General features: G+C 44.9%; 3 protein-coding genes and 1 pseudogene across 3 annotated transcripts; all 4 read right to left on the bottom strand.

Moving 5' to 3' along the window:
• Positions 1-950: 950 nt before the first annotated feature.
• On the bottom strand, positions 951-5,942 carry LOC139299323 (zinc finger protein 3-like). Its single transcript, XM_070922217.1, is given in 4 exon segments — positions 951-1,239; positions 1,241-1,507; positions 1,805-2,493; positions 5,924-5,942. Coding segments are annotated over 4 exon segments (1,149 nt in total). The 3' UTR covers positions 951-1,065.
• Positions 5,618-8,206, bottom strand: LOC139298526 (zinc finger protein 84-like). Its single transcript, XM_070921168.1, has one exon. It carries the CDS (start codon positions 8,189-8,191, stop codon positions 6,422-6,424), a length of 1,770 nt encoding a protein of 589 aa, XP_070777269.1. The 5' UTR covers positions 8,192-8,206; the 3' UTR covers positions 5,618-6,421.
• LOC139299324 (zinc finger protein 721-like) lies at positions 8,200-19,188 on the bottom strand (annotated as a pseudogene).
• Positions 19,189-20,638: 1,450 nt separating this feature from the next.
• On the bottom strand, positions 20,639-23,497 carry LOC139298524 (zinc finger protein 271-like). The gene is made up of 2 exons (XM_070921166.1): positions 23,230-23,497; positions 20,639-22,275 (listed from the first exon to the last, which is right to left on the bottom strand). Exons 1-2 carry the CDS (start codon positions 23,495-23,497, stop codon positions 20,639-20,641), a joined length of 1,905 nt encoding a protein of 634 aa, XP_070777267.1.
• Positions 23,498-23,934: the final 437 nt, after the last annotated feature.

Genomic DNA, 23,934 nt, shown 5'->3' on the forward strand with positions numbered 1-23,934 from the left:
ATGACGGTGACTGAACTGACTGAGGGTCAGTGAAAGACACAGCAGACAGACGTTCTCTGTGTTCCTTACGTTTATTGAAAGTCAGTTACAGAATAAATTCAAGCACATTATGTTGAACGCGAGGGCGTCATCAGACAGTTCATGATCTCCAACTGTCAGTTCGCTGAACTTCGACTAAGTTTGAAATAATAATAATAATAATACATTATCAAGTACCATATTTAGTGACGACTGCTACATAATTAACCACTTGTAGTAATAATTACAAGCTGACAAGCAGTTTCATCATGAAGGAGATTCAACAATCAGAGCAGCTCTTCTTCTTCTCTTCCTTTTATTTTGACCTAACAGATTTAATCACTACTTGACGCTCAATGTTTATTCATGTTCAAATGGAACCTCAGAGGACAGCGATGGTGAGTTTTATGGATTTGGACAAAAGTTAAAGTACCTGCGCTGCCACACTGAAATACTGACAGCAGCTGTAGTTCTTTGTTTAACTTTGTTGAAACCACAGAAGTTTTAGTTTCAAACAGTCGCTGCTGTAGTGAATATAACCTCCATGTCTTTTTCTGAGAGAAAGTTTCAGTTACAGAAGCTGCTGGAACAATCCAAGTATCTAATACTGAAAAACTACAAATTCAAAAATATATTCAAAGAATGACCACATAAACAGTTTTCAAAGTAAAATATTTCAGCGCTATAAAGCAGAGGTTGTGCACTTGTTCAAATCTTTATTTTTGCCCTCTACACAGGAGGATGTTTACAGCCAGCAGACACACTCGCCCCCCACTCACTCGTTATCTTTGTGAATATAAATCCATGAATTGAGGACGTGAAGAGGTCTGACAGGAGTGTCCAAACATTAAACACACGTGTGGTTTTTGACCAGTAACTTCTTGTTGAACCCTTTGCCACAAACACTGCATTTATACAGTTTCTCTCCTGTGTGAATTGTCATGTGCTCTGTAAGATGAACGTTTTGTTTAAAACTTTTACCACAGACTGAGCAGCTGAATGGTTTCTCTCCTGTGTGGATTCTCATGTGTGTCTTCAGATTTCCCTTCAGGCTGAACTTCTTACCACACTCAGTGCAGCTAAATGATTCCTTGGCAGGAACCTTCTTCTCCGTTTGACTCTGACGGAGCTGCGACGACTCACCGACACACTTGTGGGTTTTGAGCTGCGTGTACCAAGTGAATCTTTTGTCACAAGTGCTGCAGCTGAAGCGTTTCTCCTCTGTGTGGACTGACATGTGCAGCGTCATACGTCTTTTATGTGCAAACCTTTTATTGCAGAATGGACAACTAAACGGTTTCTCTCCTGTGTGAATCCTCATGTGGAGCTGCAAAGTTCCTTTCTGGCTGAAACGTTTGCCACAAAATGAGCATTCAAACGGTTTCTCTCCTGTGTGAATCCTCATGTGTGCCAAAATGTTTCCACTGCAGCTGAAACGTTTGTGACAAACTGAGCAACTGAATGGTTTCTCTCCTGTGTGAGTTCTCATGTGACTCATCAGATGGTCCCTGCGGCAAAATGTTCTCTCACACTGGGAGCAGCTGAATGACTCCTTGTCAGTGTTACAACTCACGCCACTAACAGAGGCCTCGTCGTTCATCAGAGGGTTTAAACCTGACTCAAGCTCCCGACTCTCCTTCCAACCTTCAACGTTAGCTTCAGTATCAGCTTCTGAAGGTTTATCGTTAGTAACCGGCTCTAAATGACGACCTGGATCTGTGGTCCCAGCTGGTTCTGCTCCTGTGTGAGTGCTACTGAATGTTTTCTTTCCTGTGTGGATTCTCATGTGTCTGCTAACATCTCCGCTGTATCTGAAACGTTTCTTACAGACAGAGCAGCTGAAAGGTTTCTCTCCTGTGTGAAGTCTCATGTGACTTATTGAGTTTCCCTTTTGAGAAAATCTTTTACCACAAAAGGAGCAGCTGAACGGTTTCTCTCCCGTATGAATTCTCATGTGTGCATTCAGATGTGGCTTGCGGCCGAATCTTTGACCACATTCAGAGCAGCTGAATGATCTCTCAATAGGATTACAGTTAATGTCACTAACAGGGACTAAACCAGACTGAGGGTCTCTGGTCTCCTCCCAGTCCCCATCACTGACTTCAGTCTCAGAGGAGTCTGAACTCTTGTCATCACTAACTGGTTCTAAATGTCTATCTGGAGCTGAGTTCCTGGCTGGTCCTGGTCCTCCACAGTCCTCTCCATCAGCTTCTGTTTCCATCTGTTCAGTTTGGCTCTGATGAAGCTGTGAGGACTGAGGTTTCTCTTCATCATCTTCTTCACTCTTGAACGTGAACCTGGTGATATCAGCCTCCTCCAGCCCTCGAAGCTGCTCCCCCTCCTGACTGGTCCAGAGTTCCTCCTGTTCCTCTTTAATGTGTGGGGGCTCTGGTGGGCCCTCCTGGTCCAGACTGGGGCTCCAGTCCTGCTGCTCTTCTTCACCAACAATCACTTGTCGGACATCTGACGGTAAAACTGAAACACAGACAGACGTTAATATCACTGTGAACCCTAGCCTGGTTAGCGTGGTTGTGATCCTTAATGTTTCTCCTTATTCTTTTATTCTTATTCAATTAGCGGAACGAGACAAAACCAGACTGGAAGGAGAGTCCTCCTCCCCACTGCGTCCTTCTCTGTATAAACCAGCCCAAGTTGCAGTTGTTCAGGAGTTATCAACATCACAGAGTCTTAGATGGAGCATTACTGACATTTGTGTCAATTATTTATTTTTCTTGACAATATGTCAGTATTTGAGTGCATCAACTGTTACAGTAAGAATTATGGCCAATGAGCCACTGTTGAATGTTTACATTTTTCAAAATAAATAACAAAAAATATAATTTTCTCATTTTTTTGTTTTCCCTGCTGTACCTGAAGCGCATTGAAACGTGACCACAAAACCAAGGTACAAACCAAACCGTTTAGTGTACCATTACACCTCTAGATGCCTATAAACAATGCTGTGTCACATTTACATGTTTGTCAGTCATGTTTACATGTTTGTCAGTCATGTTACATGTTTGCCAGTCATGTTTACATGTTTATCAGTCATATTTACATGTTTGTCAGCCAAGTTTACACGTTTATCAGTCATCTTACATGTTTATCAGTCGACTTACATGTTTGTCAGTCATGTTTATCAGTCATGTTTACATGTTTATCAGTCATGTTACATGTTTATCAGTCATCTTACATGTTTATCAGTCATATTTACATGTTTGTCAGTCATGTTTACATGTTTATCAGTCATGTTACATGTTTGTCAGTCATGTTTACATGTTTGTCAGTCATGTTTACCAGTTATGTTACATGTTTATCAGTCATGTTTACATGTTTATCAGTCATATTTACATGTTTATCAGTCGACTTACATGTTTGTCAGTCATGTTTACATATTTGTCAGTCATGTTTACATGTTTGTCAGTCATGTTTACATGTTTATCAGTCATGTTACATGTTTATCAGTCATGTTTACATGTTTGTCAGTCATGTTTACATGTTTGTCAGTCATGTTACATGTTTATCAGTCATGTTTACATGTTTATCAGTCATGTTTACATGTTTATCAGTCATGTTACATGTTTGTCAATCATGTTTACATGTTTATCAGTCATGTTTACATGTTTATCAGTCGACTTACATGTTTGTCAGTCATGTTTACATGTTTGTCAGTCATGTTTACATGTTTATCAGTCATGTTACATGTTTATCAGTCATGTTTGCATGTTTATCAGTCATGTTACATGTTTGTCAGTCATGTTTACATGTTTATCAGTCATGTTTACATGTTTATCAGTCGACTTACATGTTTGTCAGTCATGTTTACATGTTTGTCAGTCATGTTTACATGTTTGTCAGTCGTGTTTACATGTTTGTCAGTCATGTTTACATGAAGCCCCTCACTACAGTGTCTCTTCAGGCAACGATGGACCTTTCTCTCATTTCAACACCATATAACAGTTTGTTGTTATAACAACATACCAACTCATCAGGTTATGAGAACGTTTGTTTTAATAAGATGTTGAGTTCGTGATAAAACAAGTTAAAGTGATGTGTTGTTATCACAAGAAAAGTTTCTAGTAAAAACGGAATCATTAGTTATTATTAATAATGAGAAACTATGTCATAATAACATGAGATATTCTCCTTTTCAATTACAGGATGACGACATGATAATATATGACGATATGTAATATTGTTCGAAGACACTGAGCAAATATTTGTTGTCATGGTGACAGCCACACGCTGCTGTAGGAGATGAAGTATTATTTATAGATGTTGATGATCCGACAATGAATGAATCATGAAACTCTTTTGTTTCCGGTTTTACAGCCTGACTTGAGTATTTTTCTGAGAGATGGTTCAGTATCTGTCCCTCAGCCTGAGGACGCCGTCCTGAACCTGAAGTCTTCCTCAGCTCCAGCAGACTTCATGCAAAGCATTCGGAGCGGATTTATTTCTCCTGCTCTTTCACTAATAAACATCCAGAAACATGAAATAACGAACATGTATCATACAACCGCTCCTGATGTCCAGAAGACATGAACCCTCTGATGAAAACACATTCTCTTCAGACTGTGTAGGAATGGTTTAGCTAACCATAGCTTAGCAACATTAGCATCGCGGTGAACACGTTTCCCGCTGTAGGAAGAGAACAAACCTTCTCCTGGCAGCCTTATTTCAGGGTTTAAAACCACATGCAGCAGTCTGCGGTTTCGGTCCATCTTCACTCGACGACTTTTCTTCTGTTGTTCGGTTTTAACGGCTGCAGCCCGCCGACTGCTCACGTAAATATCAACTATCACTTCCGGGTACAAGTTTCAAAATAAAACCCTCTTTGAGGATCGTCCCGCAGACCGAGATTCTAATGTTGACTTTTGGTCTCGCGTGTTTATGTCGATGTTTGAGGAGGTGTTTTGTAACTTCTGTTATCGTGTTTTACTGTTCTAATTTATTAAACGTTCATTAGAAAAAGACATTTATTCTGAAGGTCAGGGGTGAACCGGAAGCGTGTTGTCCGGTTTTGGCCCGATCTAAAGAACAACAGAAACAGCATTTAGTTTTCTTTTGTCTTCTGCGGCTCTCAAAGATCAACAGAACCCTGATATGAAAAGGAGATCTGGACCTGGTTTCAAACCCAGACCTGGTTTGCATGTTTGCTGCTGTGCTAATGAAGCTGGTGCTAAGCTACTAACCAGTGGAGGACAGACGGAGTGAAAGTGTGACTCCTCCATCTCTAGAGAACACACAGAGATCCACATCAGTACATCAGATAACTCAGCATGTTGTTCATATGTCCACCTGTCGTCACTTTTCATGTTTTGTTATTGATCTTAATTACCTCGAGATCAACATCTGTTTCTTTAAATGTTGTCGTGAGTCGCATGTTGACGATCACTTCTGTTTCTTAAAGAAAATCAGCTGTTGGCTTCACGTGATGATGTTCTGCCCTCTGGTGTCAGAAACCAGCAGCTGCAGTCTGAGCTGAGACACAGAACTGATGAACATTTCCAGGCCACAAAGATTTCCGCTTCTTATTGTTTAAGTTGAATTCAGTCAAGTCTCAAGTCTAAAGACAAACGAACAGTTTAGATCCAACTTTTTCTTTTCTGCTGTCTGAAGCAACAAAGAAACAAACTCTTTTTCTAGAAGAAACTGTAGTGATCATGACATCAAACTTCAGGAAACACAGAACCAAAACTGACATGAATGATTATGTTTCTTGTTCGTTACAAAGTGGATTCAACACATTCAAACAGCTGATCGATGTAACACGACACAGGAAGAACTGATTCAAGTACAATAGAATCATCATTCTACTCATTAAACATGAAAATGTTCCAGTTCATTAAATGTGTCTCTAGAGATCACACATTGTTATTCATCATGGCAGAAACGTATTCACCCTCAGATACTGTTACCATGGTAACGATCCTGCTTGTTTTAGTCCAGTGAGACCACACCAGCGTGAAACAGACAGTTTCTATGAAATGTTCAACATCTCGACATGAACCAGTGATGCAGCTCAGTGTGAGTGTTGTAGACTGACAGGACCCCGCCGTCAGTCTGCTGCTGGGTCATGTGACATCGAACCAGGACTCCTCAAACAGAAAAGGCACGAGGGGCTTCAGGACATCCCAGAGACCCTGGTCTCAGTAGGCTTCAACGTGAAGTGATTCTCAGATCAACAGCGTCTGACGTCTTCAGCCTACATTCAGACGATGTTTACAGTGTGAGCAGCTGAAAGCTGAGATTGAATGTGCAGTTAGATCCAGTTAGAAAGTTCAGATTCAGTCTTCACTTTCAGTGTCAACAAAGAAGAGACAGTGATGACTGAACTGTAAACCTGCTCTGGGGTAGAGGTCTCCATCGCGGACGTAACTAAACTAAACTTAACGTGTTTCTAATTCTTGTCTCTAGTCGTGTCTGTGTGATACTTCATGTGATTATTAAAGCTTTGCCTCCAGGTAAAACTTTTACCACAAACGGAGCAGCTGAAGGGTTTCTCTCCGGTGTGCGTCCTCATGTGAACCTTCAGATGTCCACTTTCAGTGAAGCGGTTCCCACACACCGAGCAGCTGAAGGGTTTCTCTCCGGTGTGGATTCTCAGGTGTTTTCTTAACGATCCACTGCACGAGAAATATTTCATACACACTGAACAGCCATACGGTTTTTCTCCCGTATGAATTCTCATGTGTTCCTGCAGATTTTTCTTGCGACGGAATCTTTTACTGCACTGAGAGCAGCTGAATGGTCTCTCCGCAGCGTCACCTTCCAGGACTTCACTACTGTTCACACTTGATTGAGATTTCCGGGTCTCCCCACAATCACCAGCACTGACTTGAATCTGAAGTTTAGAGGAGTCTAAGGTATCTGAGCTGCTGGCTGGAGGCTCCTCCTCCTCTTCCTCTCTGCTCCTCTCTCCTGGATGAAGCTGCGACGACTCACCAACACACTTGTGGTTTTGGAGATTATATCGCCAAGCAAATCTTTTGCCACAAACACAGTAAAGGAATCGTTTCTCCTCCGTGTGGACCGCCATGTGGTTTGTCAGATATCCTTTTTGGGTGAAGCCTTTCTCACAGAATGAGCAGCTGAATGGTTTCTCTCCTGCATGAGTTTTCATGTGTGTCTTCAGATTTTCCTCACCGCAGAATGTTTTCCCGCACTCAGAACAGATGAAGGATTTCCTCTCAGTGCTGCTTCCCACGTCACTGACAGGGACTTCATTAAGCGTCTCAGAGTTTAAACGTGACTGAGGTTCTCTGGTCTGCTTCCAGTCATCGTCTCTGACTTCAGTCTCAGGTTCAGAGGAGTCTGAAGTCTTGTCATCAGAATCTGATCCTCCAGAGTCCTCTCCATCAGCTCCAGCTGGAGGCTCCGCCTCTCTGCTCTCAGTTGGATGAAGCTGTGATGAATCACCGACACACTTGTGGCTTTTGAGTTCATGACGCCAAGCAAACCTTTTGTCACAAACACAGCAGCGGAATCGTATCTTCCCAGTGTGACGAGCCATGTGTTGGATCAGATATCCCCTCTGTGTGAACTTTCTACCACAAACTGAGCAACTGAATAGATTGTCTTCTGTGTGAGCTGCCGTGTCTCTCTTCAGATGATGACTGTAGCAGAGCCGTTTGTCACACTCAGAGACACTCGGTGATCTGCCTCTCGTGTCACGTGATGAAGCTGAAGAAAAGCCTCCAACACACTGATGGCATTCAACTCCTGAGTGCCAAACAAGTCTTTTGTGACAAATGCTGCAACTGAGTCGTTTCTCTGCTCTGTGGACGGCCATGTGTTGGACCAGATATCCCTTCTTTGCATATTTCTTTCCACACACTGAGCAGCTGAACGGTTTCTCCCCCGTGTGTGTTCTTAAGTGTGTCTCCAGAAATCCTTTTTTTGTGAATGTTTTACCACATTCAGAGCAGCTGAAAGGTTTGTCAGGAGGATTACATCCCACCTCACTGACAGGGACTTCATGATGTGTCACAGAGGTCAAACCTGACGGAGGTCCTCTGGTCTCCTCCCAGTCATCGCAGCTGACTTCAATCTCAGCTACAGAAAACTCTGAAGTCTTGTCGTCAGTATCTGGTTCTAAATGTCTATCTGGATCTGAGTTCCAGGCTGGTCCTGGTCCTCCACAGTCCTCTCCATCAGCTTCTGTTTCCATCTGTTCAGTTAGGCTCTGATGAAGCTGTGAGGACTGAGGTTTCTCTTCATCATCATCTTCACTCTTGAGTGAGAACCTGGTGATATCAGCCTCCTCCAGCCCTCGAAGCTGCCCCCCCTCCTGACTGGTCCAGAGTTCCTCCTGTTCCTCTTTAATGTGTGGGGGCTCTGGTGGGTCCTCCTGGTCCAGACTGGGGCTCCAGTCCTGCTGCTCTGGGGGAACCTCTTTTTTACGGGTCGACAGCGGCTGGACATCTGCAGGACACTCTGAAAGACAGGAACAGAGGCATCATGTTGTGTTGACCTGTGACATCTCTGCTCTAATCAAGTTGTGTTGTGGAGCTGAACTGATTGGTCCAACATGGTCATGTGACTAAAGAGCCAGTTTGAAGTCTTCAGCTTTCAGTGTTTCTGTAGTTCCAAAGTAACTTATTAATGTCCAACAGATGGCAGCCTCTTGATTTTCTGCTCTGCTGTCCTCAAGCTGTATATACATATACAGTGTGTATATATAACCACAAGGCCCAAAGTCAATATCAAGTCAGAATAAGTTATAAGAAAAAACACAAAACTGACCTGTGATGGCAGTTTATAGCTGAAAATACATTTTGGTTGTCTTTAAGATTACTTTTTTGGGCATTTTTCCTTTAATGGACTGAGAGAGCAACAAAACATACTGCAGCCTCTGAGAAAGGGTGAAAGCTTTGTTTGTTTTTCCTACAGATGGTGAGAATATGTCATATTCATCTACTTTAATTCACTTCAGTTATATACTTTCATCAAAGTATCAAGACATCTGGGTGGATCAGATCTCCAGTACAAATGCATGCTTGGTTTCATCCATTAAAATGGAAACAAAGTTGAGATACATATATATATCTCAACTTTGTTTCCATTTTCATGGAATATGGAATATATATATATATATTCACACACACACACACACACACACACACACACACACACACACACACACACACTGGAGTCCAAAAGTCTCAGACCACTTGTCAAGATTCTTCTATTTTCATTTGTTTGAATGTAATACTATTCGTTTTCATTACAAATGATAATATCAGCTCAACAACAGGAGTGAAAAGTTGAATCTTTGAAAGATGTTCAAGGATTTCAGAGACTCTTAGTCTTTGGTATGTCCCCCTTTTGCTTTAATGACAGCATGGACTCCACAGGTTTGTGCCAAACCTGATGACCCATGTTATCCCAGCATGACCTGACAATGTTCCAGAGGGCTTCTTGTGATGTCACAGAAGGCTTGGCTTTCTGAGTCTTCAAGTGCCCCCATAAATAGTTAAAAGGGGTTGAGGTCAGGTGACTGTGGAGGAAAGTCCATGACAGTCAGGACTCCTTGGTCTTCTTTGGTCTTCAAGTAGTTCTTGCAAAGCTCTGAGGTGTGTTTGGGGTCCTTATCCTGCTGCAGTATGAATCCCTCTCCACAAAGATGCAGACCAGAGGGTACAGCATGTCTCTGAAGGATGGAGTGGTGCTTCTCCTTGGTCAGGGCGTAGTCCATTCCCTGCAGGGGTCCAACTCCAGAGTAGGCAAACCCCCCCAGACTTGAATATTCTCTCCACCATGTTTCCCTGTTGATTTGATCCACTGCGGTATCATTCTCTCTCCTGCTCGTCTCCTTACATACACCCTTCTGTTACTGCCAGAAATCTCTAACCTGGATTCATCAGTAAATAGGACTTTTCTTCATCCACAGTAAAATGCTGCTGTTTCTTAGCCCACCCCAAGAGTTTGGCCTTGTTTCCCCTTCTGAGAAGTGGTTTAGAGACTGCTACTGGTCCTCTGAGACCACTACAAGACAGCCTTCTTTTGACAGGCCTTTTGCTGATTGGAGTGTGGCGTTCTTTATTTAGCAGATTGTGTATCTGTGATGAAGGTGCTTTTCTATCTCTTGGGGAACTAAGCTTGTTGTATTGATCTTCTGATGGTGTGGTCACTGTTGGTCTGCCTGATCGAGCTTTGGATACAACTGATCCCGTTTCTGCAAAGTGTTTTAGAGTTCCATGCACTGCAACTCAAAGACATCTGACCTTTTGGACGAAGGAGTTCAGTTGGTCAATGCCACAAATTTACTTTAATTTGATTGCCGACCTAAAAATAGTGCAGAATCAACATATTTCTTCTTCATTTTACATGTCATAACTTCTTGTTTTCAAATGTTTCTAAATCCTCAAACTTTGTGATTATTTCCAGGTTTACGTGAAAATATTTGAGATTTTCAATGTGGTCTCAGACTTTTGGACCCCACTGTGTGTGTGTGGGTGAGTGTATATATATATATATCTATATATATATATATAGATATATATATATATATATGTATATAAAACAAAGAAACAAGACAAAGTCCATTTTATTAGTAACAACCTAAATGTTTATTTACATATAAACATAAACTGACATGAATCATTTCTCTTTGTGATTCAACACCTTTGAACTCCGACAGGCTGAGCTTCAGACTCTGATCCAGAACACATAATCATCATGTTTCTCTACATGTTAAAGCAGCTGAGGTCCATCAGGGTCGCGTCTCGTTCTGTCCAGCACTGAAGGTTCCTGTTACAGGCCACAGTTGGTCTGCTGGTGGGTCATGAGACCTCGAACCGTCTTGACAGCATCAAGGATCATGAATCCACAGTTTGCAGGACATTTTAAGACTCTTTTCAATTTGATTAGCAGTTTTCTAAACAAGGAAAGAGACCAGAGAGGTCATCCGAGTTTCCTCGAGCAGCGGAGGCAGAGCACTGTGACTACTGCTGCTGCTGCTGCTGCTGCTGCTGCTACTACTACTGCTACTACTGCTACTACTACTGCTACTACTACCGCTACTACTACTGCTGCTGCTAGGAACACGTAGAGGGAACCCTGTCGAATCTCTGCAACAGCTGGTGAAACAGATATGGAATAAATGTTGGAGTCTGGGACTGAACGTGCTCTCGCTGTGGTTCAGAATAGTTCCAGACCAGCAGTCGCTCCTGTTGATCTGGACATCATGACGTGTTGTTGTCAGCTCAACAGGCTTCACTTTCTGCTGCTCCTGCTACACTTCAGATGTTTGACCCCCAACTTTAAATCTCTTGTGACGAACGCTGCAGCTGAAAGTCTTCGGTCACATGGACCTTCATGTGTCTCCCCCCCCCCCCCAAAGTCTAAACTGGTTGTTACAGACTGAGCAGCTAAAGGGCTTCTCTCCCGTGTGACATCTCATGTGATCAATTAAATGTGAGCACTGAGCAAAACCTTTATCACAGACTGAGCAGCTGAAGGGTTTCTCTCCTGTGTGAGTCATCATGTGAACCTGCAGATTCCCCTTTTGAATGAAGCTTTTCCCACACTCAGAGCAGCTGAAGGGTTTCTCTCCTCGGTGGATCCTCATGTGTTTCTGTAAACTGTCGCTCCATGAAAAAACGTTTCTCACAAACTGAGCAGCTGAAAGGTTTCTATGCTGCATGGCATCTCATGTGTGTCAGCAGGTTTTTCTTGCAGCCAAATATTTTAGCACATTTGAAGCACTTACAAAATTTATTACCAGTATGAACAGCACTGCCAGTATAACCTGACTGAGGTCCTCTGGTCTCCTGCCAGTCACCATCACTGTCCTCAGTCTCAGCTTCAGAGGAGTCTGAAGTCTTGTCTCCAGTATCTGGTTTTATATCTATCTGGATCTGATTTCCTGGCTGGTTCTGGTCCCTCCACAGTCCTCAGTTTCATCAACACACTTGTGTCTTTTGACTCCTGAGAGCCAAGTGAATCTCCTGTCACAAACACTGCAGCTGAAGCGTTTCTCTCCTGTGTGTCGTATGTGGTAGATCATATTTCCTTTTTGTGAAAATCTTTTACCGCAAATGAGCAACTAAATGGTTTCTCCCCTGTGTGAGTCCTCACGTGTCTCTTCAGAAGGTAACTGTAGCTAAAGGTTTCCCACACTCAGAGCAGCTGAATGGTTTCTCACCAGACCTGCATCCCACATCACCAACAGGGACTTCATTATCCTCCAGAGAGTTCAACCCTGACTGAGGTTCTCTCGTCTCCTCCCAGTCATCACAGCTGACCTCAGTCTCAGCTACAAAAGAAGTCTCTTCATCAGTATCTGGTTCTAAATGTCTATCTGGATCTGAGTTCCTGGCTGGTCCTGGTCCTCCACAGTCCTCTCCATCAGCTTCCATGCTTCTGTTTTGGCTCTGATGAAGCTGTGAGGACTGAGGTTTCTCTTCATCATCATCTTCTTCACTCTTGAATGTGAACCTGGTGATATCAGCCTCCTCCAGCCCTCGAAGCTGCTCCCCCTCCTGACTGGTCCAGAGCTCCTCCTGCTCCTCTTTAATGTGTGGGGGCTCTGGTGGGTCGTCCTGGTTGTGCTGGACGTCTGCAGGGGAAAGTAGAGAGGGTTTAAAGCTGAACTCCACAGAAGTCTGATAAATGTCACTTCAGTCAGCGTTGGTGGGGCTGAAGACTAAATTTACTGCAGCTTCCATCCAAAGTACTTTTCAAGGTTTTTGCTGCTCCTTCACCTGTTCACACAGGCTGCTGGCAAACCATTGGGACCCATTTGGGGTTCAGGGTCTTGCCCAGGGACACTTCAACATGTGGACCGGCTCGAACCGCCAGCCTTACCCGCTCCACCTCCGGAGCCACAGCCGCCGGTGGAGAGGACAGAAGTGAGCTGACCATTAGCCGCTACTAGCATAACACACCAATCTCATCTGTCATTTACAGGTTAGTCTGGGAGTTTAATGGTTTCTTAAACACAGGACAAAGAGAGGAGGGTCGGACCAATATGGCTCAGGCCTAAACCAAGTCCAATGGGTCCATGTCAGGGCTGGAGCCCCACTGGGACGTCAGTCCGTTGGTTCCTTCCCTGAAACGATGAACATGAAGGATCTCGAGCCGCTGTCTTCCAGGAATTGTCCGATGGATGGTGGATGAATCGATCCGGTTCCAGTGAACTCCTCCTCTGCAGAGTGAGATCCGGCGGCGGATAAGAAGCAGAAAATGGACAGATGGATTCTGGTCTAGTTAATGTTGATGTTTTTAATATTATATTTAATTTAATTTAATTGTTCATTTGAATTTGCCACCTGTGAAACACTTACAACTGCTTTCTAATCAAACATCATTCTTCTTCTTTTTATAAACTAACCTTTAACTCGTGACCAAGTAGAAATACGACTTCCTGTTGAAACGGAGCTGAACTGATAGAAACTGTTTGTCTTCATCATGTTGAAGATGAAGCAGCAGGAGATACACACTCTGAATATTAATATCACATTTGAACACAAATCAATCAGAAAAGAACAAACAGCCACAAACGACAGACGATCGACATGTTTGTTTAAAAAGTTACTCCAACGATTAATGACGATTATTACTAAACTAATGAATATTCAGCTCGACTACAGTGGCCTCTATTAGAAACAGACCATTGGTCCTGGAGGTTAGTGTTAATATAATGAGATATTACTTTAATATCAATACGATGTTATTTCAATATTAATATAATGTTAATATAATATTATTCTAATGTTAATATAATGTTAATATAATATTATTCTAATGTTAACCAACTGAAACTGTTTTCGTTTATCATGCGCTAGCCATGCAGGGCTAATATGTAGCAGCGGCTAGCCCTGTTAGCTTTGCTACCAAACGAGTTCAGGTTTCATGATGAACAGCTGCCAACAGCAGAAGTTAACCACCTTCCAGTGTGACGTCAAGACTTCAACTACCTGCTGTGGTCGGTACCTGTCGGTGAAAAGTCGAACAAGTGCGAGAATAAGTCGACATGTGACGCTAGAAGTCGGTGCACGTTAGCATCGCGTTGCGATCTCGGCATCGCTCGGGTCTTTCCGGGTGCAGCGAACAGGGACTGACCTGCTCTGTGCAGCTTGACCTCGGGCTTCAGCACGGCATCCAGCAGCCTCCTCTGGCGGCAGATCTCCCGCTCTGACCGCTCAGCTCTGTCTTCGTACTCCGCCACGGTTTCCTCAAACAGACCGACGATCTCCTCCGCAGCCGCCGTTAGCCGCTCGGTGAGCAGCGCTCTCAGCGCCGGGACTTCAGCCGCTTCGTCTCCTTTTTCCACCTGCAACAGAAAGTCTTCAGCGGCGGCGCTGATCCGCTCATGGACCGACACCCGCAGCAGTTGCACGGCGCACATTTTCCTCCTTTTCTGCGAACTTTGACGTTTCCAGCAGCGAAGAGAAGGGAGGCGGTAAACTGACAGCAGACAGACTTCTTCCGCGTCGAAGAAAGCGAACAGCGAACTCTGCTGGACTGGAGGACAAACTGCACGTGCAAATTCATAACATTTAAAGCGTCTGATTTCTAGACCGGTGCAGGAAGTACTCAGAACTTTTACTTCAGTAAAGAAGTAATACCACAGAGTACAAATACTCATAGTACGTACTGAGAGTAAAAGCATGCGACGGCAACCCAGGAGTCCCAGAGGAGGTTGTAGAGGTTTTATTTCCCACAGAGAGAGAGAATATCACTGAAGTTATATTTTAATCTGTGAATAATCCCTCGCTCAAATGAAATCTCAACTTCGTCCCAAACATGTTAACGGCCAACAGGCTTTCTTTCCCCTTCAGTTGTCTTCTCAGGCAGAGCTTCCTGCAGGCTGCTTAGCCAACCAACTCCATTTCTAAGACAAGCTCCTGGGTCCAGCGTGGGGAAAGTGGTTTCTTCCAGCTGTGTACAAGTTTTTTACCAGGTCCAGTGAGCTCCTCCAGGACTAAAGTGTAGGTAGGCTTCACCTCCAGGACACCGATGATCAAGTTATGTTCAAGTTAAGTTATGTAATGTCTACATACGTTGTTTACTATTTTATGTGACATTTCTTTAGCGGAGATTTAACTATTTTAATGCCAGTGCTTGCCACCCCCACCCCTACAAGACGATTATGATTGGTTTAAATTAATACAAACAAGTGGCTGGTTGAAAGGATGAACCACTTGTCAGAAACATTTCAGGGCAAAAAAAAAACAAAACGTCCAGGCAGCTCTGACTTCCTGCTAAATACTTTCAGTGCTCATATTCATCATTTTTATTTCCTCTGTATATAATAACATGCTATGATTAAAGGTGAGTTCTTTCATTTTGTAATGGTGAAAATATGAACAACATTCAGACATCGAGCGGCTCCTTAAATATGAATTTATACAAGTGTCAGTAAAAAAGCATGTTAAGTTCCCGCCAGTCGACAGACGACCTCCTCTTTAGGACAAACTGCTGCTCTTCTTCAGGTCCTGCAGCTGTTGGTCCGACTCTTCCACATCCTGGATCTCTAAATGATTTGACACCCGAGCAGCGCACATGATTCTACTGAGGCAACAAACACGTGAATAACAGCAGCAACAGTAACTCATCTCTTCATGTTCAGGCTCCGTGTTCATCAAGCCGGAGATTCAGATTATCACCTGACTCAGGTCAGGGTCTGGGTCAACCGGCCCTCCAGAATTTGAAGGGCGTTTTCAATCCTATAGTTCGTTCTGGTCCAGATCACCAGATAAGTTGGTAACTCGCTGTGTTTTCACCAGGCTGCAGGAGCTGGTTAGCTCAAACCTTCAGAGTACACCTTGTGGTTTAGGTCAGATCACTTTCCCACCATAAACAAACCAGAATCTATGGTGACTGAGCCCAGACCACTTCCTCTAAAGGGTGTTCAGTTCTGCCAAAACTAATTGTAACAAGGGGGAAAATGAACCAGAGTCCAATTCAACAGGACTAACCAATGCAGCTTAGGGAGCTGTGATGATCTGTGACGAGTCTCCAGAAAGAGGAAATACTTTTGATCTTAAGTTACATTAAGCTTCTTCAACACTGTTGGGATCAAAGCCTCGGACTTTCAAACTCCAACTGATCTTTTTATACTTTAGGGGTCATAAAGTCCTCTGTAAGACCACTTGGACGATTCGTCGTAACTTGTCCCCGTCTTTGTCTAGTTCTTTTCAATCATACTGAACCCTTAACAAGAACAGTTCTCCAGCTTCAGGTTTGGAAGCAGAACTGAACACGTCATTCCTATTTCTTCCTTTCATGGCTTGTTGCCCCTCTCTCTGATGACGGTCTTTTCACCGTCGTTCAGGCTTAAACACTGCAGACGTGATCAGATGACACGTCACCTGGTTTTGGTTTAAAAACAAGACACCTGAACAAGTAGAAACCTGCTATGTCGACCCGGCCTGCCCTGTTAGAGTATCAGGTTCTGGTTTGTATCAGAAGACTTGTTGTTACTCAGATAATCTGACTCTTGAGAAAGAGTGTGTCATACTTCATCAGCCATCACGGTGCAACCCAAGCTAACCAACTGGAACATTCTGGTTCAGTTCACCAACAGGTGTCGCGATGAAGGACGAGCTGTATTTTGATCTGGTTCAGGAGGACAGAGGCAGCACCACTAAACCCCAGTACGCTCTCTGGACGTTACACCACCAGCATTATGTTCTACATTATCAATGAATGTATTTATGATCAATGAAGTCACTGATAGCAGTTAATCTACCTCAATCAGATAATGAAGATCTGGTTTGATGAACACGAGTCCAGAACCACCTCACAGACTTGACTGATGATGCATCACGACGTGTTCGGTGTTTCAACAGTGTCAGCTTCAGGCTCTGCTGACTCGGCCACTCTGCTGTCTGCCGTGTGCAGCTTCATGTGTCTCTTCAGATGTCCCGTAACAGTGAAACATTTTCCACAGACGGAGCAGCTGAAGGGTTTCTCTCCGGTGTGGACTCTCATGTGAATCTTCAGGCTCCCCTTTTGGGCACAACTTTTACCGCAGATGTTGCAGCTGAACGGTTTCTCTCCCGTGTGGACTCTCATGTGTTTGGTCAAGTCTCCTTTCTCAGCACAACACTTTCCGCAGAACGGACAACTGAAGGGTTTCTCTCCCGTGTGGACCCTCATGTGCTTCTTCAAGTCTGTTTTCTGAGCACAACCTTTTCCACAGACAGTGCAACTGAACGGTTTCTCCCCCGTGTGGTACTTCATGTGTCTGTTGAGGTGTTCTTTTACGTGAAAACTTTTACTGCACACCGAGCAGGTAAACGGCTTCTCACCTGTGTGGATCCTCATGTGTCTGGTCATGTTGCCCCGCCCACTAAAATTCTTCCCACAGAACAAGCAGCTGTACGGCTGCTCTCCGGTGTGACACCTCATGTGTGCCGTTAAGGATCCGCTGTCTTTAAATGATTTATCACAACCGGTGCAGGGAAACGGTCTCTCGCCTGTGTGGTCTCTTATGTGTCTATTCAAGTTTCCCTTGAGGCTAAATCTTTTACCGCAATACGAGCAAGGAAAGGGCCTCTCCTTCGTTGAAGATCCAACATCACTTTCAGGGGCTTCACTGTTCTTCTGACCCTCTAAACCCGACTGAGCATTTGTTTGTGTCCAGTCCCCATCACTGTCTTCAGTCTCAGAGGAGTCTGAAGTCTTGTCGTCACTAACTGGTTCTAAATGTCTATCTGGATCTGAGTTCCAGGCTGGTTCTGGTCCTCCACAGTCCTCTCCATCAGCTTCTGTTTCCATCTGTTCAGTTTGGCTCTGATGAAACTGTGAGGACTGAGGTTTCTCTTCATCATCATCTTCTTCACTCTTGAATGTGAATCTGGTGATATCAGCCTCCTCCAGCCCTCGAAGCTGCCCCCCCTCCTGACTGGTCCAGAGTTCCTCCTGTTCCTCTTTAATGTGTGGGGGCTCTGGTGGGTCCTCCTGGTCCAGACTGGGGCTCCAGTCCTGCTGCTCAGGGGGAACCTCTTCTTTACTAACCGACAGCTGCTGGACGTCTGCAGGACACTCTGAAAGACAGGAACACATGATAGAAGATGCATGTTTTCTTTCACTGAGGAGCAACAGAAAACATCCTGACTGGAAACATCACAAACTGGTATGGGATGTGGACCGACCAGGACCGGAGGACTCTGCAGCTGGCGATTAAGACCGCCCAGACCATCAGTGATATCAGTGACACTCTGAGAGATGCAGCTTCACTGATCTTTGACTGTTTCCTGCTGACGGAGGATCGTCCGTCTCTGAACAGTTTCAGCGTCTGAGGCGTCAGTTTCAGGCTCATGGATCAGATTTAATTATAATAATAATAATAATGTTTACTTAATGCAGTGCTGCAGGACAAAACAACCAATCAGCAACAACTGAAATATCATATGACTATTTAATTCGTTATTTAATATTTAATCGTGTGTGTGTTATTTTTCAAGACATTTAATTGAATAATAAATTAAGTTTAAATATTTGCTCATGGTTCTTTATTTCAAAGATAAGATAAGATTCGTTGCGGTTAATAAAACAGGATTAATGACACTCATAATTAATATTAGAGGTCAGGAAGAGCTGAAGCATAAAAACAAAACCATTGCTTGTTCTAATAGCATCTGAAACTACAGCTCCCATAAGGCTTTGCTGGCGCTGCCTTGACTGAGGCTCATGGGAGTTGTAATTGTTACCTGGTGACAACGTTTCTGTTGTTTTACTTCAGTTTCAATAAAGATGTTTTCATGTTTGACTGAAGGACACGTCTCCGTCTCTAAGACTGAGACAGAAGACGTCACAAACATCTGTCAGGAAAGTCAAAACTGAGATGTTTGCGGGGCCGATGTTAGCATTAGCATTAGCATGTGTACTGCCTGCGGGTCCTCCGGGTGCAGCGTGCAGGGACTGACCTGCTCTGTGCAGCTTGACCTCGGGCTTCAGCACGGCATCCAGCAGCCTCCTCTGGCGGCAGATCTCCCGCTCTGACCGCTCAGCTCTGTCTTCGTACTCCGCCACGGTTTCCTCAAACAGACCGACGATCTCCTCCGCAGCCGCCGTTAGCCGCTCGGTGAGCAGCGCTCTCAGCGCCGGGACTTCAGCCGGTTCTTCTCCTTTTTCCACCTGCAGCAGAAAGTCTTCAGCGGCGGCGCTGATCCGCTCATGGACCGACACCCGCAGCAGTTGCACGGCGCACATTTTCCTCCTTTTCTACGAACAAAGAGCGAGCGGGGACGTAAACAGAGACTGACTTCCGCGTCGACGACTCTTCGCTTGACGGGAGCGAAGCGCGGGGGGGGGGGGGGGGGGGGGGCGGGGGGGCGAACAGCGAACTCTGCTGGACTGGAGGGGGAACAGTCAGATTAAAGAACGTAGTGGTCGTTTTATTATTATTTATTATCACATTTTCACACAAACATAATATGAAAAGAATCAGTTGCAGTCTTTGATACCAGAAAGATCTAAACTAATGTTTTCTGTTTTCTCTTTCTTTTTGAATCAATGACTCAACGTCGTTTTAATAAATCAACGGACCAAAAGTGACAAAGTCAGCATTTCTTCGGTTTCAGGGAAAATAAAGCAGCTGCCTGTCAGATGACTGAAAAACAACAACAGCAGAAATTCAAACAGTAAATATTTTTATTATCAACATTTTTTACACCAACAGGAGGATTCAGTTTCAAACTGTCTCTTCATCTGAGCACAAACACATGTTCAGGTTTAAAATCCAGAAAGGTGGCAGCGTTTAGCTGAGAACATCTGAGAAGCATTTTGTTTTTTATTTCATTTATTCTTCAGATCTTTGTGTGGAATTATGATTAAAAACAAACACACAGTAAAAACTGCAGTTTTCTCCTTTTCATAGTTTTTACTTGTTATATTAAATGTTGAGAATATAAAAGTCATGAACAAACCAGATCATCAATACGTTTTGGTGATCATAAAATATAATGTGAGTTCAAACTCTGGTGTATTTATTACCAGCCAGGAAAGACGTGTTAGACCAGGACCAGAACCAGAACCAGAACCAGAACCAGACCCAGACCCAGACGCCTTCTCAGACACGTACTCTGCTGCTTCACCTGCCTGTTAAAGTGACAGCACGCTGTTTTCCAAGAATGTTCCTTCATTCAGACACAGAAGGAGACTCCACTCTGACTGTGGACCAGAGAGCGTCTCCTCTGTCTGCAGGACAAAAGGCCATCCCTTTAACAGACACATGACTGTTATGTGTTCCATGTGTTAAAAAGGATTTTATATTCTGGCCCTACACAGTTCCCGTTCCAGGAGCAGTACTGTCTGATGGTCCAGGCCGTACCAGGGTTGCCGAGCTGACCTGAGTCTTTTAGTATCACCTGCTGAGCAGAACGGCTTCATGTTGTTTTGTGTTAAACTTCTTGCGGCTTAATGAGCTTCAGGAACTAAATGTCCCTTCTGCATCTGAAGAACCATGAAGACCTTCAGAGCATCCGTCTCTACAGCAGAGAATCTGATGGGAATCCTCCGCCCTGATAACAACCCCCAGAGCCAGGTCCTTCAGTGGAAATCAACTACTTCCCGGGACTCTTTAGTCAAATAGACTCACAGGGGTGGACCTGAGTCTGACTCTTCGTATCTCAGTAGACGTTACAAACTGTTTCTCTGCAGGTCACAGCTGGATGAAGTCAGTGTGAACTCCGTCCTGTCGTTTCAAGTTTGGCGTCACAGCTGAGTCTTTGGCAGCTCGTTCTCCAGTGTGAACCTTCATGTGCGAGTCCACCGAGCGTTTCTCCTGGTACCTCTTCCCGCAGACCCGGCAGCTGTACGGCTTCTCCCCGGTGTGCGTCAGCATGTGTCTCTTCAGGTCGATCTTCTGGACGAAGCCTTTGCTGCAGAGCTGGCAGCTGAACGGTTTCTCCTTCTTGTGGAACCTCTCGTGGGTCTCCAGCGAGATCTTCTGGCGGAACCTCTTCCCACAGAGGCTGCAGATGAACGGCTTCTCACCTGTGTGGATCCTCATGTGGGAGTCCAGGTTGCCAATCTGCCTGAAGTTTTTCCCGCAGACCCTACAGGTGTATGGTTTCTCCCCGGTGTGGATCCTCTTGTGTACATCCAGATGCTGGCTCATGGTGAACTTCTTGCCACAGACGTCGCAGGAGTAAATCCTCGGCTTTCCTCCCGTGTGGCTCTTAATGTGTCTCTTCAGGACAGTGTTTTCGATGAAAGTCTTCCCGCAGAACTCGCAGATGTACGGCCTCTCGCCAGCATGCAGCTTCATGTGTCTCTCCAGGGAGCCTTTCCTGGGGAAGTCCTTCCCGCAGTCTTTGCACCTGAAGGGTTTCTGGCCTGTGTGCGTCCTCATGTGGATCTCCATGTCCCTGAAGCTGATGCCGCAGATGTCGCAGATCCTGCTGGTTTCTCTGTGGCTCTGGATGTGAAGCTGCAGACTCTCCGAGGACTCCGACTGCTCTCCACAGATGCCACAGCGACATTCAGGATCATTTAAATGAGTCTCTGCGTGCCGCACAAAGTTACCTTTATTGTGAAAGGCGTTCCCGCAGACCTTGCAGCCGTGAGAAGGAGTCAGACTCGGTTTCCTGCGTCTGCTTCTGACAATGGGCACGTCGTCGGACTCGTGGCCCCGGACGTGTCGCCTCAGCTCAGTGCTCTTGCTGAAGCCTTTACCGCAGACTTTGCAGCTGAACGGCGTCTGTCCGTCATGGGCCTTCATGTGTCGCTCCAGAGAGCCGGTGTGGCTGAACTCTTTGTGGCAGACGGTGCACCTGAACGGCTTCTCCGCTGTGTGGATCCTCATGTGTGTCACCATGTTGCCCTTCTGGTTGAAGCCTTTGCCGCAGATGTGGCAGCTGAAGGGTTTCTCTCCGGTGTGCAGCCTCAGGTGCGTCTCCTGAGCTCGGATCGAGGGGAACTTCTTGCCGCAGACATCGCAGGTCCGACTGCTGTCGCGGTGCGTTTGAAGGTGCAGCCTCAGATCGTCACTGGACTCCAACCGCTTGCCGCACAGACCGCACGGAGACTCTGCCTCCTTCAAGTGTTTCTCCACATGTTTCATCAAAAAGCCTTTCCTGTCGAAAGACTTCCCACACACTCTGCAGCTGTGAGGAGTCACCTCTTCGTCGTTCTCGTCCTCGTCCTCTTCCTCCTCCTCCTCGCCGGCCAGATCGTCCAGAGAGGCCGGACGGCGGTCCGGTTCAGAAACGTCCTCTGGTCTAGAGGAAGTGCCGGGCAGAGGTTCCTTCAGTCGGTCCAGATGTTTTTCATCAGCTCCGACTAACAGACACAACTCTGCAGAGAAAAACAACATGTTGATTTAATGTGAGGAATCATTGAAACTTTCAACATTTAGTGAAATCCTCTTCTCAGATTGGTATTTTAGTTTGGGACATCATTAAGTTCCCTGTGGAACTCATGTTATAGGACAGCTGCAGAGTCTCCAATCTGTCTCGATCTCCCAATAAAGAAGTTCAATATAATAAATAATAATCAGACTTTAATGTGACACACTAAGTGTTTAATCAGATGTTTAATTCAGTCTGTAAAATCATGATGATCTCAGTGATCCTCTGTCACACATCTGCCTCTCTCTCTCTCTGCCTGTCTGTCCGTCTCCGTCTGTCTCTCTCTCTGTCTGTCTGTCTGTCTGTCTCTCTGCCTGTCTCTCTCTCTCTCTGTCTGTCTGTCTCGCTCTCTCTCTGCCTGTCTGTCTGTCTCCGTCTGTCTCTCTCTCTGCCTGTCTCTCTCTCTGTGTCTGTCTGTCTGTCTCTCTCTCTCTCTGTCTGTCTCTCTCTCTGCCTGTCTGTCTCTCGGTCTGCTGTATAAATAAATTGACTTGCTAACATTATTAGTATGGAATTATTATTGACGTTATAAAACAAGTTAATGTGTGTCGAGCAAAAGAGAAGAAGGATGCTGCTGCTCGGCACCAGACCAGAGTCTTTTTCCAAAAGCAGCACTAAAACATATCGTCGTAATATATGAAGATATTTGACTGGACTTCTGTTCAGAGAGGCTGATGGATTGATTCACTTTGTTGAGTGATCACTTTGTCTCCTTTTGCAGGTTAAATAAAGTTTTTGCTGTACCGTTTAAACTACTGTGGTGACTGTAACTCAAGGGCCACTTACTGGCCACTACTAACGGTCCTCCTAAATACCATGTCATGGAGTTGAAAGCTACAGAAAAATAGAGAATTGAGATCGTTTTATCGGATCTACTGTTTTCGGTCTGTTTCGGTCTAACCTCTTCTGTCGGCTCCAGGTTCGGCTCTCAGACTCTCTCCGGGGTCCTCTGGTCCACTCTCAACCGCTCTGGTCGCTTCAAACACGGCGAAGATCTGTTCCACGGCCGCGGTGATCCGCTCTGTCACCAGCTCCTTCAGTTCGTCCACATCAGTGTGTCTGCGCTCCTTCAGCAGCCAGAAAATCTCCTCAGCGGCCGTCGTCAGCTGCTCGTCGACCACCGCCCGCAGGTTCCGGGTCTCGGTACTTTTGGACCGTTTTTGGGACATTTTGTCGGAATTTCCACAGAACAAAGAGGAGAATGTAAACAATGCGAGGACGCTTCCGGGGTTCCCAAAACAGCGTCTTTGCGTAGGCCGTCGACGTTGCCTACGCTCAGAAGTTACGTCATCTGCCACGAACGTGGCTCCAGGATCGGTAGCATGCTAACTGCTAACTGCACGTGAAAAACTCCGTTGGTGGAAATAATTGAAGGTTTCTTGTGTTTTTACCGCTTTTCTTTGTTTGTCGTGAAAACGCAGCTGCAAACCGCGACACCGGGTATGGACTTCAGACCAGACTCCATTTAAAAATCTCTCTGTTTAATGTGTCCTTACTAATCTACAGATTCAGAACTTCAGAAACATGAATTAACACCTACTATGAACCAGAATAGCCATTTTGAATAAATTCGGCATATAATTAAAGCATCCACAAGCTCGTAATT

This window comes from Enoplosus armatus, chromosome 16 (assembly GCF_043641665.1).
Source record: "Enoplosus armatus isolate fEnoArm2 chromosome 16, fEnoArm2.hap1, whole genome shotgun sequence".
Taxonomy (NCBI): domain Eukaryota; kingdom Metazoa; phylum Chordata; class Actinopteri; order Centrarchiformes; family Enoplosidae; genus Enoplosus; species Enoplosus armatus.